Raw genomic sequence first — 14,566 nt, 5'->3', positions numbered from 1 at the left:
CTATTGGTGTGCACACTTAGTGCTGTGTTTACTAATACCTATTTATGTTTATACAGTGTAGCCTTAAATTCATCATTTAAAAATAACATCAATAATCATCTAACTGACTATTAACTAGCTATAGTGCTTCAGGGTCAGTTTACAATCATGCTAAGAGAAAGTACAGGGCTAGAGAGACAGCTCAGAGGTTCAGAGCATTTGCTCTTCTTCCAGAGGATCCAGCCTCAGTGCCCAGGTCCTGTGTCAGGAAGTTGACAACCGCTTGCCCCTTCTGGAGCCCATATGCACTGTATGCATATGGTACACTTATACAAACTTAGGGACGCATGCATACACAGAAAACCTTAACAAAATAAGTACATATTCTAAGCTTGTTTTTTTAATAAAAGAGATTAAGGAACAGGCATGGCTCTAGCAGGCTTTTGTTGCTCTTTAAGAATCTAGCCACCTAAAAGAAATAAACTTTGAACAATGAAGACTACAAAAATAATTTATTAATCTGAATATGGTGGCACATGTCTTTAATCCCAGCACTCTGGAGGGAGAGGCAGGCAAAGCTCTGTGAGTTCAAGGCTAGCCTGGTCTACACAGTGAGTTCCGGGGAAACATGGGGTATATAGTGAGACCTTACCTTAAAAAACTAAGGGGGGGGGGGTGCATGAATTGTTGTTGTTCCATTTTACTAAATCTACAGGATTCAAAAATTAATAATAACCTTTTAAGTAAAATTATGCCTTAACTGCTAGTGAAAAATGGGAAATGATGATTTAATTTAAAACACACAGATTGATCCCTGTTCTTCAAGTATCAGATTTTAAAAATAAAATTAGTAAGAGTTTCTTCTTTTAGAACACTCATTTCACAATGAAAACTCCTCTTAATTCTGAAACAGAAGTCACCCAGACACTATGGAAAAGAGTTGGTTTAGTAAACTTCTGTGAGGAATAAATATGGATTTCAAAATAGTTGGAACTTTATACAAGAGCAACAAAGAAATATTAGCGATCCCTTACGTATCTCTCAAATCTATTCCGTCTGCATCTGCCTCATCCACTACATCTGCTTCATCCACTACATCATCTCACTAGACTGCCATCAACTCCTAACCAACTCTCCTACATTGAGTTCCCCACTCGATCGCCCCATATACCCCACTATTGAGGTGAATTGCAAATGTGGTCCCAGAACTACAGGGTAGTGGTCCCAGTTATTAATGCGTATTATTAAGCATATTTTATATAGTTCTAAAAGTTATTCACATTATTGATTGATATCAGAGTTGTGTGTAACAAGCTCTTGACACGCTAATGGTATACACACACACACACAGAGAGAGAGAGAGAGAGAGAGAGAGAGAGACACACATATGTATGTGTGTGTATATATATATGTGTGTGTGTATGTATACATATGATATATGAGTATATTTACATGTATAAAAACAAAAATAAGACTATTCAGAAAACTAATTTTTTTAAGTTCATGGAGATAATTAAAAGGGGAAAATGCAAGTATACATAAAAATATTTTTAAAAAACAGGTAGTCTGACTCAAACTTACATAACACACTTTTTTTCTACCAAAAAGGACACAAAATTACTAGATTGAATGTAAATTATAGGCTAAAAACCGTCCTCCAATCATAGAGCGTTCTAGACATCATCGGGACGTTAAACACCTGCTCATTTTTGATTGTATTACTTCAGCTTTCTTTCCAGAATACTTCAAAAATGTGTCAGTTCCACAATTCCATTTGCCCAGGAGAAACACATTTAAAAAAAAAGTTTAAAAGGGGCCCTTCTAATGTTTGTAAACAAGTTATGAGAAACAATAAAAATTATTCAAGTCAGGCCATTATTAAGTTTACAGAACATGTTCGAGCCATTAATAAAATCTAATTGCTTCCCATGTGAAATCACAATCGCTCTGCATTTCACTTCGTGTCTGTCCTCCCAGACTCATCCCCATCTGCTCCCGGGTTGTCTTCACTCACCCCACACTACGTGTTCATGTTCCTTCTGCCTGAAAGCTGCCCTTGCAGTCTGACTTGTCCTTGAGTCATAGCTCTCGACGCCCTGACCTATGTGCTCCTCTGAAGGCATTAGGTGCACCAGTGTGCTCAGACTTGCCCGACTTTGTCTGCAGCAGAACCGCGCTCACTGTGGCAAATCTACCGACTGAGCTCCCGACGTTGCAATTTTGCCCTCATTCCCTGTGTCATTCAACTCATTAAAGCACTGCGGTGTTCAGAACAGAACGGGAGGCATTTAATAATATGTGTTGAAAGAACGAGGTAGGGGCAGGTGCTTTAGAGGGAGCTGAGGGGCAAACAAGGTGACAGCTGGGGAAAGCCAGGTAGAAGGAGGTCATTAAAGTCAATGAGGGAGGGGCCATGTGGCTCTGCCAGAGGAAAGCTAACTTAACCTTGGACATGAAGGATGGGAGTGAAGCAACAGAGGAGAGTTTAAGAGTCTGTTCTGTTCTAGCCCGAACTTTAAACGTGGCTGGCGGCAAGTGAAAAGCAAAAAAGTATCAGAGATGAATAGTCCTTAGAGACAGAAGGTCCACTCTTTACCCTGTGTTTATTTCCTATGTAAATGAAGTGCTAAATATTCTTATGAACTCGTCTACGTCATCCTCTCTCATGAATTTAATTTCGAGTTTGGCAGGAAGACCTGTGCGCGGTCGTCAGAATCTGGTTCTTTAAGCTTGGCCTAGAAAGCAATGTTTCATGAAAATGCAAAATTTCATTTAAATGGCGGCCTCTGAGTACAATCCGTTCCGTGACTCACCTGGCACAGCAAAATGCAAAATAGCTCGTAGCGCCTCCAGCTGGACTGACAGAGATGTCCCATGGGCTCTCATCACTGATAGTACTTTAGGGACCACTGCCGCCACTGTATCCAGAGAAGGGTTACTAGGGATGGAAATTGATTGATTATTGAAAAAAAAAAAAGTACAACCTGGTTTATTTGTACAAACACTGAATTGAAACAAATGTGGGTCATCAGAGCCAATATATTTTTTTTTACCAGGAAAAGCTGTAAAAAAAAAAAAAAATGCATTTGAACCCAACCAAAACTTCAATAGTTTAAATCCTGATCTCAAGAATTTAGATCTGCAATCTCCTGGATATCTTTTTGCTTTAGTTTTATGAAGGTAACACCTTCTTTCTGATCAGTATGGGGATCACTGGCAACAGCCCAGAAAGATGTTCACACCCCCATTTTCCAGATTTAAAAAAAAAAAAAAAAAAAAAAAAAAAAAAAAAAAAAAAAAAAAAAAAAAAAAAAACAACTTGTTTGGAGGAGGAAATACCAAAATCCTTTAACTGGAAAGAGGCAAGGCCAGGGCCCCTGCATCCTGTCAAGGTTTGTCTTCCAAATTAGCATCACCAGACTTTTTATACAGAGTTCATTAGTTCACATTAAACTTTTGGCTTCTCCAAGACTTCCGAGCCTCTCTTCTTTCACCGGCAAGTAACGTGCCACTCTGGAAGGCAGTGTGGCTATTTGTCTCCTGCAGTGCCTTCTTAACTGAAACTTGCCCACACACGTCCCGCACCATCAAAACCAACACTTAAATACTGCAATTAATTTTTCAAAAGCAACATTTATAAAAAAGAGAACTATGACAGAGATAGGGTACCTAGGGATAGATGAGCTGGACTTGTGTGAAAGACAACTAACTCCATTCATTACGAATCTGCAGGTGTCCTGCACACAACTTACATTATTCACATATAATAACCATATTGCTAACAGCTAGATTTACTGACAACTTAAAATGCACCAAGCTTATCCTAATCCTTCATGAAAATGAATTTATTTAATCCTTATGCCCTAAACCCCTACCTTCTGAAGCTGTTTTCTGATCCTTCTATTTTATTCTTTTTGGAAGAATCCTGAAGCCCAACCATTCGACAGTGGCTTCATAACAGCAATAAAGTCATTCAGCTTCCTCCGAGACAAACCCTCCACGGAGGAGGAAGTTCATTAAGACTCTGTACATTCTAAGAAGAGTCAGAAACATCTCATCCTGAAGGACAGCTCGTTAAACTCAGGGAGTAAACTACTCAGACGCTCTAGGCTTCTCCTTCCTGAGCCTGAAGGAGCCTTGAGGACTGCTGAATCCCTCAGAAATGACTTCCCAGGCCTGAAAAGGACAGACATCGGCAGAGCTTCCCAGAAGATTCTCAGACTAGACCAGCTGCCTGAAGAGGCCCAGCTCACCTTTTTCTTTTACTATAAACATTTCATTTTATTTTTTTAAAGAAAGTACTTCAAAAAGAGGAAAACAATCTATATTGTTTGTGTGTGTGTGTGTGTGTGTGTGTGTGTGTGTGTGTGTGTGTGAAGGGCATTCCTCCCTGCCCTCCCATCTAGCCAAGAACATTTCTCAGAAGGTAAAACTGTCACTGAGACGGGTCTGTCTGGGCCCTAGGGGCAAATAAAAAATTATATATTAAATATAAATTAATGCTTATAATTTCTATTATAAATATTGACAATTATAATTATAAAATAAATGTATTTATATTTATAATAAGATGTAAATGTAAATAATAGTATATATTAAATATAAATATATATTTAATAATAAAAACCTTTACATAATCTTCATGCATAAAGACCCGGGGGTGGCCATATTGTCTGAGACAGCCCCAAATATCATCTGTTTCAGGCTAGCGCCTGGGACTTCCCATAGCCAGCAGCAATGTAGTGAAGGCCTTCCTCATCTGCCCTTAGAGCCCAGCCAGACCTGTCTCAGTGACAGTTTTACCTTCTGTGAAAAGTTCTTGGCTAGATGGGAGGGCAGGGAGGAGCACCGTTGTCATTCTTCATCTTAACTCCTCTAGCAAATTGAAGAAGATGGCTGATGATCAAGGGCCAGAGCAATTCTGAGGCTTCTCAAGGGTTGTTCTCTGTGGCTTGGGGGCACCTGCACATGATGGTAAGGTGTCCAAAGGATATACAAGGCATGAGTAAAAGCCTTGGTGATCTTTGCCTCACTCACTGTTAACTAAGGAATCTACTTGAGGGACAAATCTGTAAGGGAAGGTCAGACAGTCATATCTCAGACGTCTGTCAAACAGTCGTGGTGCAAAAGGACTGCAGTGGTAAAGGTTAGATGTTGGCATGGGGTGAGAATCTGAACTCTGGTTGTAGAAAAGAATTCCCTGGTTTTGGGGGAGGTTCTGCCAAAGAGATTTCATTGACCATTTTTCAAAAAAAAAAAAAAAAAAAGAAAGAAAAAGAAAGAAAGAAAGAAAGAGAAAAAAGAAATTGAATGACCTTGAGGTTGATAAATGGAGACCTGTCTGTGTTGGTGGTGGTGGTGGTGGTGGTGGTGGTGGTGTTCCAGAAGCCCTTATGAGCTATTGTAGGCTATGCTCAGTATTAGAAAACCCCCTGAATAACTAGAAAATGGTGCATAGGGCAGTAGAAAGGAATGCAGGATTCCCAGAGACTGACAAAGTGTCGATTAAAACAGTGCTGGGGACTGTGTGCGGCGAGTGTGGATGGGTATGAGTGTGGTGGCAAGAACCAGGCTCACTGGCTCCCAACAATCAGTTCAACAATCAGTGGATGGTAGGACTGGGTAAGGCTCTGAAAAAGATGAATGTTGCACTCTGCTGATCTGAAGCCTGTCTGAGCAGTCTGCTCTGAGTTCCCAGCTTTGTGAACTGTCATCCATATTGGGGTGGGCTTCAGTGACACAGCTGTCTTTGAGTCACTTCTGCTCCAGGAAGTAATTCTTCACCCATAGTCCTATATGTAACCCCAATAAATCTCACCAAGTTAGGCTTTGGTGGTATTCTTGCTTGGTCTGCTGTAGATTTAATGTTTAGAAGATACAGAACAAATAAAGACATTTGTTCATTTCTCCCTAGGAAGAGTGTCCAACAACAAGCTAAGACACAAGATCCTTCTTACCTGCCGCACTTGTACCCTGGATAATTTTTTTTATTCATATCTGTTTCCTGTGAGGCTGCTTTCCATTTGATATCAAAGAATACCACCATTATCATACATTTTTTTGCTTAATAGATTGAGAAAATGTACTAAGTATATGTTGCTGGAGGGGACACCTGCCTGAGTTTCAGGTTTTGGCAGGTTTTGTAAGCCTCTAGCTCCCTCTCACTGTTTCAACCACATATAATAATGTCTGGCCTCTTTTATACCACAAACCAGACACACAGCATCACTAAGGCTAGCCATGAAGTGCTTGGGGACAAAGCATCATTGGGAAAGGAATGAGAGGAAGAAGAGAGACTGAAGTTAATTTAAATGAAACAATAGTAATGAACAACACAGTGTAATAAACAAATGGTACTTTAATTCTGAAAAGCAATACTTGCAAAATGCATATACTTATAGTTTTATATATTCACATATATAGTGATCTAAAAAGCTATTATCATTTCTGCTGCATAGTTATCATTTCTAAACCAGGTAACACAATGCTTAAAGCATAGAAGCAAACCTTCACCATGTTTCTTCAGGCTTTGCCACACTTTTTAATGCTTGGATAAAATAATTCCAGAATATCAGGGGAAGATGACAAGAGGTATGTTTTCATGTACCATGTTTAGCTTCCCATTTCAACATGGGCTTTGAATGATACTCAACCTGGCTCAGTGCCCTGCATATATATACATATACAAGTATACATGTGTGTTTGTATGTGTATAGGTATATGGTTTGGTATATGGTATATGTATGGGTGTATGTGTATAATGTATATGTACATGTATGTGTATGTATAAATGTGTATATATACATATAAATATATATACATATATATATACATATATATGCTCATGAATGTGCAGTACCTTCCTTCAAACAGATGATTCAGCATCTTGCAGCCACTCTCTGCCACCTCAGATGCATGGGCATGCTTCTGCATCAACTCCAGGACATTCAGGTATACTCCCTTTGCCAACAGGATTTTCCTGAAATTAACTAAAAGGTGTTTTTCAAGTTACTTACAGTAATGAGAGCTCCCAATTGCAAGAACACATATTTCATTAGCTACTTAAAGATCACGAATAGCAGCCTGTATCTTACAAATAGATGACAGTCTCTGCTTTTCATATTTATTAATTCTTTATTGAAGTTTCCACTTAATTTTTTTTTATTCAGAGAGTAGACGGGTATTAATGTGATTAGTATATCAAAGCCCATAAGAAAGAAGTGCTATGTAAAACAATGTATAGAAACAATACTCTTCACAATGAGGATGGAAATTAAATGAACATCTAACTTTTGAACTTCACACAATGGCCAGACTTAGGAAGCACAAGTTTGCTAGACATCAGTGCACGGGCTAGAGACACTCTGTGTGCTCAGATACAAGCCATCCTCCCATTGGTGATAGGAGCCAGAGGCAGGCCTGAGGAGAAGGGCCACAGGTGAGTGGAGGTAACACTCACTGGTGACAGGACAGTGGCATGGCATGTTCTGGGATGCTCTGAACTACTTTGTACATCTCGGTGGGCTGCATAATTTATTCATGGATCTCATCACTGTCTACTATGCAAAAGTCGCATTGCTCAACAATGGCAAACAGGACCAGGAGAAGGACAGTCATCCTGAAGTCCCTTCAGGGTGTACAGAACATTTCCATGTTTCCCTATCTACCTGCAGAAGTTTATTGACTTTATCTACTCTATTTTAGCAGAATGCAAACGTCTACAGTTGCCTTTAGTGAAGGCCCATTCATGTTTGTTTTTCCTCTGGTTAAAAGGTCAAACCCTCCTTCTCAGCTTGACTTTTGGCTACCTAATGAATCATGTTCCTTAATCTTCTTGTCTACCTTCCCCATTAGAATTTGATTCCCTGAGCCTAAAATTTTTATGTAACTGTCATACCATAAGGATGTAGATTGTATGGAATCTCAATACATAGGAAGGAGCTCAATTCATTCAACTGCTTAACTATGAGAAAATTATCAAAAAAGATATTTGGGCCTAAGCTTTCAAGTCGCCATGGTTCCAAGACGCCATTTTTCCCCCTCTCCATCCCCTCCTCCTTCTTATTCCTCTTCCTCTTTAATTTGTCTTTATTAGTCCAGGTTGGCCCTGAATACACATTCTTCCTGCTTTAGCTAGAATGCTGGGATTGCTGGCCTGTGTCTCCATTCCTGTCTAAGAGCCCAGTTCTTCTTTCTGCCAACCCAATCCTGTTTAAAACAAAAAACAAAACAAAAAGCCCTTCCCATCCTTCACCCTTCATAGTCACTGTTCCAGAGTGAATTTGGTGGTGGAGCTAAATAAGGAAGCCTCTCAAGATTCTACTACTCTATTATACTAGGAAGCCCAGGATGTGCAAGGGCATCTAAGGACATCTAGCAGATAGCCAGGGACAGATGCATGAGAGCATGAAGGGAGGGCAGGAACTGATTCCAAACAGATGTAAACCTGACTCATGAGGCCATTGTCCCTCAGAGGCCATAACAAATGCAACCCCAAGTCACAAAATCTTAATGACTGATTGCAGGACCTAACAGGGTTTCCTAATGGTTAAGACCCACAGCCCCAGTGTACTATTGCTGCTTGGCATCAAGCTTCATCTCCTCTGGGGAGCTATACACAATGCACCATGGCTGCAGTGCAATCCCTGCCCAGACCTCGATAGCTGTATGACAGCTCCTGGGATGACTCAGCCCTGGGACAGGCCCTATCTTCACTCAGGGCCTGGCTACTCCAAGCCTTTGTGTGGTGTGCCGGATTCATTGTTAGCTAATTTAACTTTGTTCTTTAACAATTTCACACATGTACGCATTACATTTGATTAGGCTTGCCTTTTATTTAAAATGGCATTAAAGAGGTGGGTGAGAATGGAGAAAAATGGGAAGGAGATACTTTTTCTCTTGATTTGACCTCAATGAAAGAACCTGCAGGAGGTGTGTCTTAGTCGGTAGCCTGGCCTTGCTACTACAACCTGGTGGTGCTTACATTGTTGTGTCTCAGATCAATCTTCCTTTTTTTTTTTTTTTAACGTTTCATTACCTAAAAATATCCCGTAAGAACTGACAAGCCCCCCTACCTAGTGCCAGACAAGTTTTCTTGGCAAGATTTCCTGTTTATGGGGTCAGGAATCTGAAGCAATTTGAGCCAGGACCTTAAAGCTTAAGGGACCTCCCAAGGTATAAGAGATCCACTTCTCTGTCCATAAGTATGCAAAGCCATAATACGCACAGGGATTATACAGAAAAGATCATTTTCAAAAATTATAAATATGAAACCATGCATTCTGGACAAGTGTACCAGTTTCTGAAACAGTGAAGAGCTCACCGAACAGTAGCACTCCTGTAAAGTTTATTTTTAAAAAAAAATGAATAAATACGTAAAGGAAAATGCAGGCTATCTTTTTTAGAGGAAAAAAAGGCCCTATGAGGACTCTAAAACTTCCCGTGGTATGTAAGCTAAAAGCCAATCAACAGAAACTGTCTCCTAAGATAGGTTATAGATATATATTGGAAAGCTACACAGCTATTAACATTGCAATGATGATAATAATAAATACATTTATTAATATAAGGAGGAAAACAGAAAACATAACAAGCATTTAAAGTGGACACAATGTTCCAATTTCTGCAAGTATGTAGCGTATGTCATAAATGAGGAGAAGTCAAGAACATATACCTAAAATCTCTGTTTATTTTTATCCTTTATATACCAACATACATACTTCAGCTAATTCCATGTACATATCTTAATTTTTCAGAATTTATAGCTTTTATAAGAAAACAGCACAACGTTGTTCCTCTGTATTAAAAAGCATAGCATGTCCCTTACCATTTTGTTCCAAGAGAGTGGACAGAGCATGCGCAGCTGCCTGGAAGACGTCTTTGGAAGACGAGTGCATCAGCATAGACAGCATCACTTCCCGGTGCGCGGGGAACCTTTCAAAAAGCCAAGCGCATCTCAGTTTGCAGCCTCCAGCTCCAATGCTCTACTCATGCTCCCTGCGAACTCTAACAGCACAGGCATGGAAGCCGAGCTGCACGCCACCTCCACTCACAATAGAAGTCTATGCCGAACAATGCTATAGGTAGAAGATAGATTTGAGTGTGTCCAACATTAACACTCCTATTTCTTCAGAAGCCTGAAAGCCTTATGGCGGCCACATGGCTTTGTAAACATGTAACGAGGGATAGGCAGCTACAAAGTTGCTATGGTGCAAATCACACAGGGTGGACATAAAAACAAAGTTATAACCCAGGAAGGATGGGCCGAACAGCACAGAATTTCTTCCCACTTCTCAGAGCAAGAGGCAAAGTAAAGTATATGGATTGCTGGCTTCTGGAGTTTTCCGTTTAGTATTTTGGACTAGATTTTACTGTGAGTAAATGAAAATGCACAACAAAAAATTGTGCCTGAGAATGCCGTTGTAGACGACTACAACCAAACCGGGACTCTTGCAAGCCTTACGAATGCCATACAAACATTAACATACTAGGTGCACAAAACAAAGAAAAAAATTAAAACGCACAATAGGAGTTGTCAATCACAAAGCAGGATGCGAGAAAGGTACCAGCAGATGAGCCATAAAGAAGCAGAAGACAATCCAAAAAAAAAAAAGGGTGGGGGGAGGAAAATATAAAAGGAGGTAACGGGAAAATAGAAGGGGTGACTGGACTTAAGTGGGGAAAAGAAATGGAGCAGATTTAAGAGACAGAAGAAATGTTTTCCTTTAAATAACACATTTTCTGGAAAGATCTCCGGGTATTGAGGACTGTGTGTACTGTGAACTAAGATGTATAAATTGTAGCCTGAATCTGCCTGAACACAAACTCACAAAGGTTGCTCACTCGACATAATTTGGTTGCTGATTTATCTTAGGTTTTAAGAATCACTGTCTCTTCTCCAAATGGAAGTTTTTAAGTAGCATCTGTTTCACTAAGTCCCTCTTTTCCAGCAGTGGGCCATTATGCAAATAGGCCTTTCTGGGAATAAGGGTCCATGCTGCTGTCAGCTGGGACCAGCCAGGGGAGGTTTCTAACCAGGACACAGCCAATCTGCTGGCTGGTGGCCCAGAACCCCAGAGGCTCCGTGAATGTGCTTGGCTGGAGTGAATTAATATGCATCTGCACCTGGTCAGCCAGAAAACTGAAGGGTTGGCTCTCCAGGGTTCACAAATAATTGAATGATTCATGATGCCAAATCCCACAGTAGAAATCAAAGTGGTTTATATCTCAGTAGGGATTAAAACTCTACACCACACCAGACCACCAGACGTGGAAGCTCAGGCCTATGGTTCCAGCATGGGCCACACCTTAAGAGCTTGTCTTGTGAAAAAAACTAGACAAAATTCTATGCCCACCACTAACACACAACAACTATAAAGCCTAAATTCCGACAAGAGAAACTAGCACTGGCAATTTCTATGCATTGGCGGAAACAGAACCAGGTTTTCTATCATGACACACAGAGATACTGACTGGCCGTCTTCATCTCCAATCTTCTCATGCAAACTGTTCTGGTACATCAGGAGATTATTTAGTGCCCAGCAAGCAGCCTCCTAGATCAGGAAGGAAGAAGAAAAATCTATCAAAGTAGCAAGGATGGGGAGGCCTGTTCTTCAATCCGTGTTCTAACAATGGGTCCAACCTGCACATGTTTGTTCTTTCGATGGCGCACCAGGGCTTTATAGCAGGGTTCCAACCAGAAAAGCTTCTCACTGTCCTCCTCGTCGCTGTGCTCCTGAATCTCATTTCTTTCCTCCAAGTCTTGGTTTAAGAAAATAGTCTCAGCTTTAAAAAAAAAAAAAGTATATATGTCTTTGACATGAGTATCCCTACCAACAGCTAGAACAGCCACGCCTAAGTGCAGGGGTTGAATGTTCTCAACAGAATATTCTTTACTAACTTCCTACACTAATCATGAAGCAATTTTTAATATTTTAACATGGGTAACTGTTGTCTCATCATGTGAGGAAGTGTTTGCCCACCACCCTAGATGATCCTGAGAAGGATCATCTGAAGTGATTGCCTGGTTCTTGATGCCCCGCATGAACAGGGGATGCCAACACTTGGTGCTCTGAGAGCATCTTCCTGACTGGAAGGAGGACCTTTAACCCTCAGCACTTAAAAGGAGAAAAGAGTTCCTAGTTAGTAAGGAGACTTACTGAGGAGCGCTAAACAGCTGAGTGCAGAGATCTGTAAGGCTGCATTCTCGGGATACTGCCGGACAGCTTTCACCACAAAGACATGCACTTCGTTCAACACCAGGATGTTGAAAAAATTACCTAAAGTAAAACGAGACACTCTGTAAACTCTCATCTATACACCTAAAATGTATTTACTTATGTAACAGCGTTTAGATTAATAAATCTATCTAATCGCATGAACGTATATATTAAATCAGTAAATGGATCTTTACAACATAGTGATGCACGTTAAATCAAAGAGACTTTTTGAAACTTTGATTCCTGCTGTTGTCCATCTTATTAAACTAGGCTGGTTCAATGCGACCAAAGACTTCTCAAATCATCACACAGAAACAACTAAGCATCTCCTGTACATGGCGCTAGAGTATTCCTAGTTATCACAATGTTCTCAGGGTCAGCCTCTTACACAACTGTGCCCTTCTTGAAATGCAATCTGAGCACATCTCACCCTATAAAGGCACGGGGCAGCATGAGACCACTACACATCATAGAAAATACTTGGTTGCTTTGTTATTGTTTTCATTTTGATTTAAGGTAAATTCCTTTACATATATTTTCAACTGAGACTAAAGGCAAAAATTTGTGCACACCTCAGGGGTACTATCTACTGTTATGATGTAATACAATGTTTAAACTAGCAAACATCCATCTGTATCTCCTCACTTTTATGATCTTCCGGCAGTGAAAACTCCACACTCCTTCCTTCCGGCTTCTTGATGCACACAGTACATTATCTCTGTCCGACTCACTCCATGCTGTACAACAGCATGGCACAGTTCTTACTTCTATCTCACGAGAGCTCAGCACCCACTCACTGATGGACTCCGTCTCTTTCTCCTCTCTCCCTGTAGCTTCTGACAACCACAGAGATATATAGAAATCTGCATTTAAAGCCAGAGAGTTTCTCCTCCATAGGTTACATGATCTAGGATGAGGCACACATCCCTGAGTCGCAGACCCTCACGACAGTGTGGAGAAGACAACAACATTTCACTACTCCGAATCAAGCCATGGGTGAAAAGTTTATATGTGTAAGCACACACGTCCATGCAATTACTATGGGAAAGGAGGGCGCAATAAAATTATGCAATCATATCCGACAGTCGTAATACATTTAGATAATTGGCCGACGAAGAAAGAAATCAACTGGAGTGCTGTGAAGGGAAAAGAAAAAAAACCCCTCAGATTTTAGAAACTCTTTTTAACTGAAACTACCAAGGAGCGCTCTCCTAAAAGTTTAACTACGTTTTTTAAAAATTATACAAGGGATGTGGACATGAAAAGACAACTTTGTAGAACAAACTCACAAGAGTAAGTTTTTTTTTCAAATGGTTGACTGATCCTTCTCAAAGTGAAAATGATGTAAAGCTAATGTCTATTACAGTAACCTAAATTTGCATAAAATGTTGCTGGTGATTCTTTAGGAGGAAGGACAGTTATCTGCCTTATTATTTACTTGTTCTGTAGTTCATCATTCTGTTCACAGAGAGAAACCCCAAGGTGTGTATCTCAGAGACCAGATGATATCTACAGGGAGTCACACAAGAGCTCTGATGTGAGAACGAGGGAGCTTACAGCCTGTGGGGAAGCATGGCAACTGCACTCTTTCCAAGGATAAAGGTCTGAACTTTCCATTCTTAAAGCACCCCCTGCCCCTCCTGTTCCCTGACTCCAAATGTCACTCACTGGAGAGGCATCTGTTAGGTAAAGTTTTGGAATGCTCAGATCTTAAGCTCCACAGCACTTGAAACTCACAGAAATACAAGCAAATGAACTTTGGTGACTGTTATTTATGAAAAACGAGATGTGCACAGACCTCACATGTTAGATACCAGATACAGAATACAAAATAACTGCACTGGCAATTGAGTAAATAGACATGCTTTAATAAGTGAGGGGATGAAGGCAAAACAAAAGCAAACACAAAAGGCAATTAAGGTTACCTGGAAGAAACAAAATTTGAGAGATTTATCGGAAATATACTTTTAAAATTAAATAAATCGCTCTTGCTCTCTTGGCTTCTTGCTCCCACTCTGTCCTTTTACCCTTCCTCCCTCTCTCCCCACTTTCCTCCCCTCTCTCTGCACATGCTCAAGGCTGGCCTCTCTGCCTTTCTGTCTCTACTACCCTCTCAATCCCCCTCCCCATGCCCTGAATAAACTCTACTCTGTACTAAAAATAAATATAAATAAATCATCAATTTAAATTTGACCTTGGAATCAAGGCTTATTGTTGGGAAATCTATAGAGTTAATTCCATAGCATCAAAAGAAAAGGAGAAAATCTTTACAAGCATCGTTTGAGATTTTAATAAAACTTCACGCTCATTTGTGTTTTTACTTTCTTTTAAAGGGGACAGATACAACAGCAGAAATAAACAAGAAACAG

The 14,566-nt window shown here is 40.3% G+C and overlaps 1 protein-coding gene across 3 annotated transcripts in view; it reads right to left on the bottom strand.

The window, feature by feature from the left end:
* The window catches only part of Lrrk2 (leucine rich repeat kinase 2), a 136,873-nt gene that overhangs the window by 101,981 nt on the left and 20,326 nt on the right, over nt 1-14,566 (bottom strand). For all 3 annotated transcript variants that reach the window (XM_076911930.1, XM_034517385.2, XM_076911929.1), the window contains exons 8-13: nt 12,138-12,257; nt 11,621-11,763; nt 11,452-11,531; nt 9,806-9,912; nt 6,839-6,968; nt 2,793-2,917 (exon numbers count right to left, since the gene is read on the bottom strand). In XM_076911930.1, coding sequence (XP_076768045.1) covers nt 2,793-2,917; nt 6,839-6,968; nt 9,806-9,912; nt 11,452-11,531; nt 11,621-11,763; nt 12,138-12,257 — 705 coding nt within the window. The remainder of the gene's footprint in view (nt 1-2,792; nt 2,918-6,838; nt 6,969-9,805; nt 9,913-11,451; nt 11,532-11,620; nt 11,764-12,137; nt 12,258-14,566) is intronic.

This window comes from Arvicanthis niloticus, chromosome 13, assembly GCF_011762505.2.
Source record: "Arvicanthis niloticus isolate mArvNil1 chromosome 13, mArvNil1.pat.X, whole genome shotgun sequence".
NCBI classification, from domain to species: domain Eukaryota; kingdom Metazoa; phylum Chordata; class Mammalia; order Rodentia; family Muridae; genus Arvicanthis; species Arvicanthis niloticus.
This window is presented reverse-complemented; position numbering and strand designations above follow the sequence as displayed.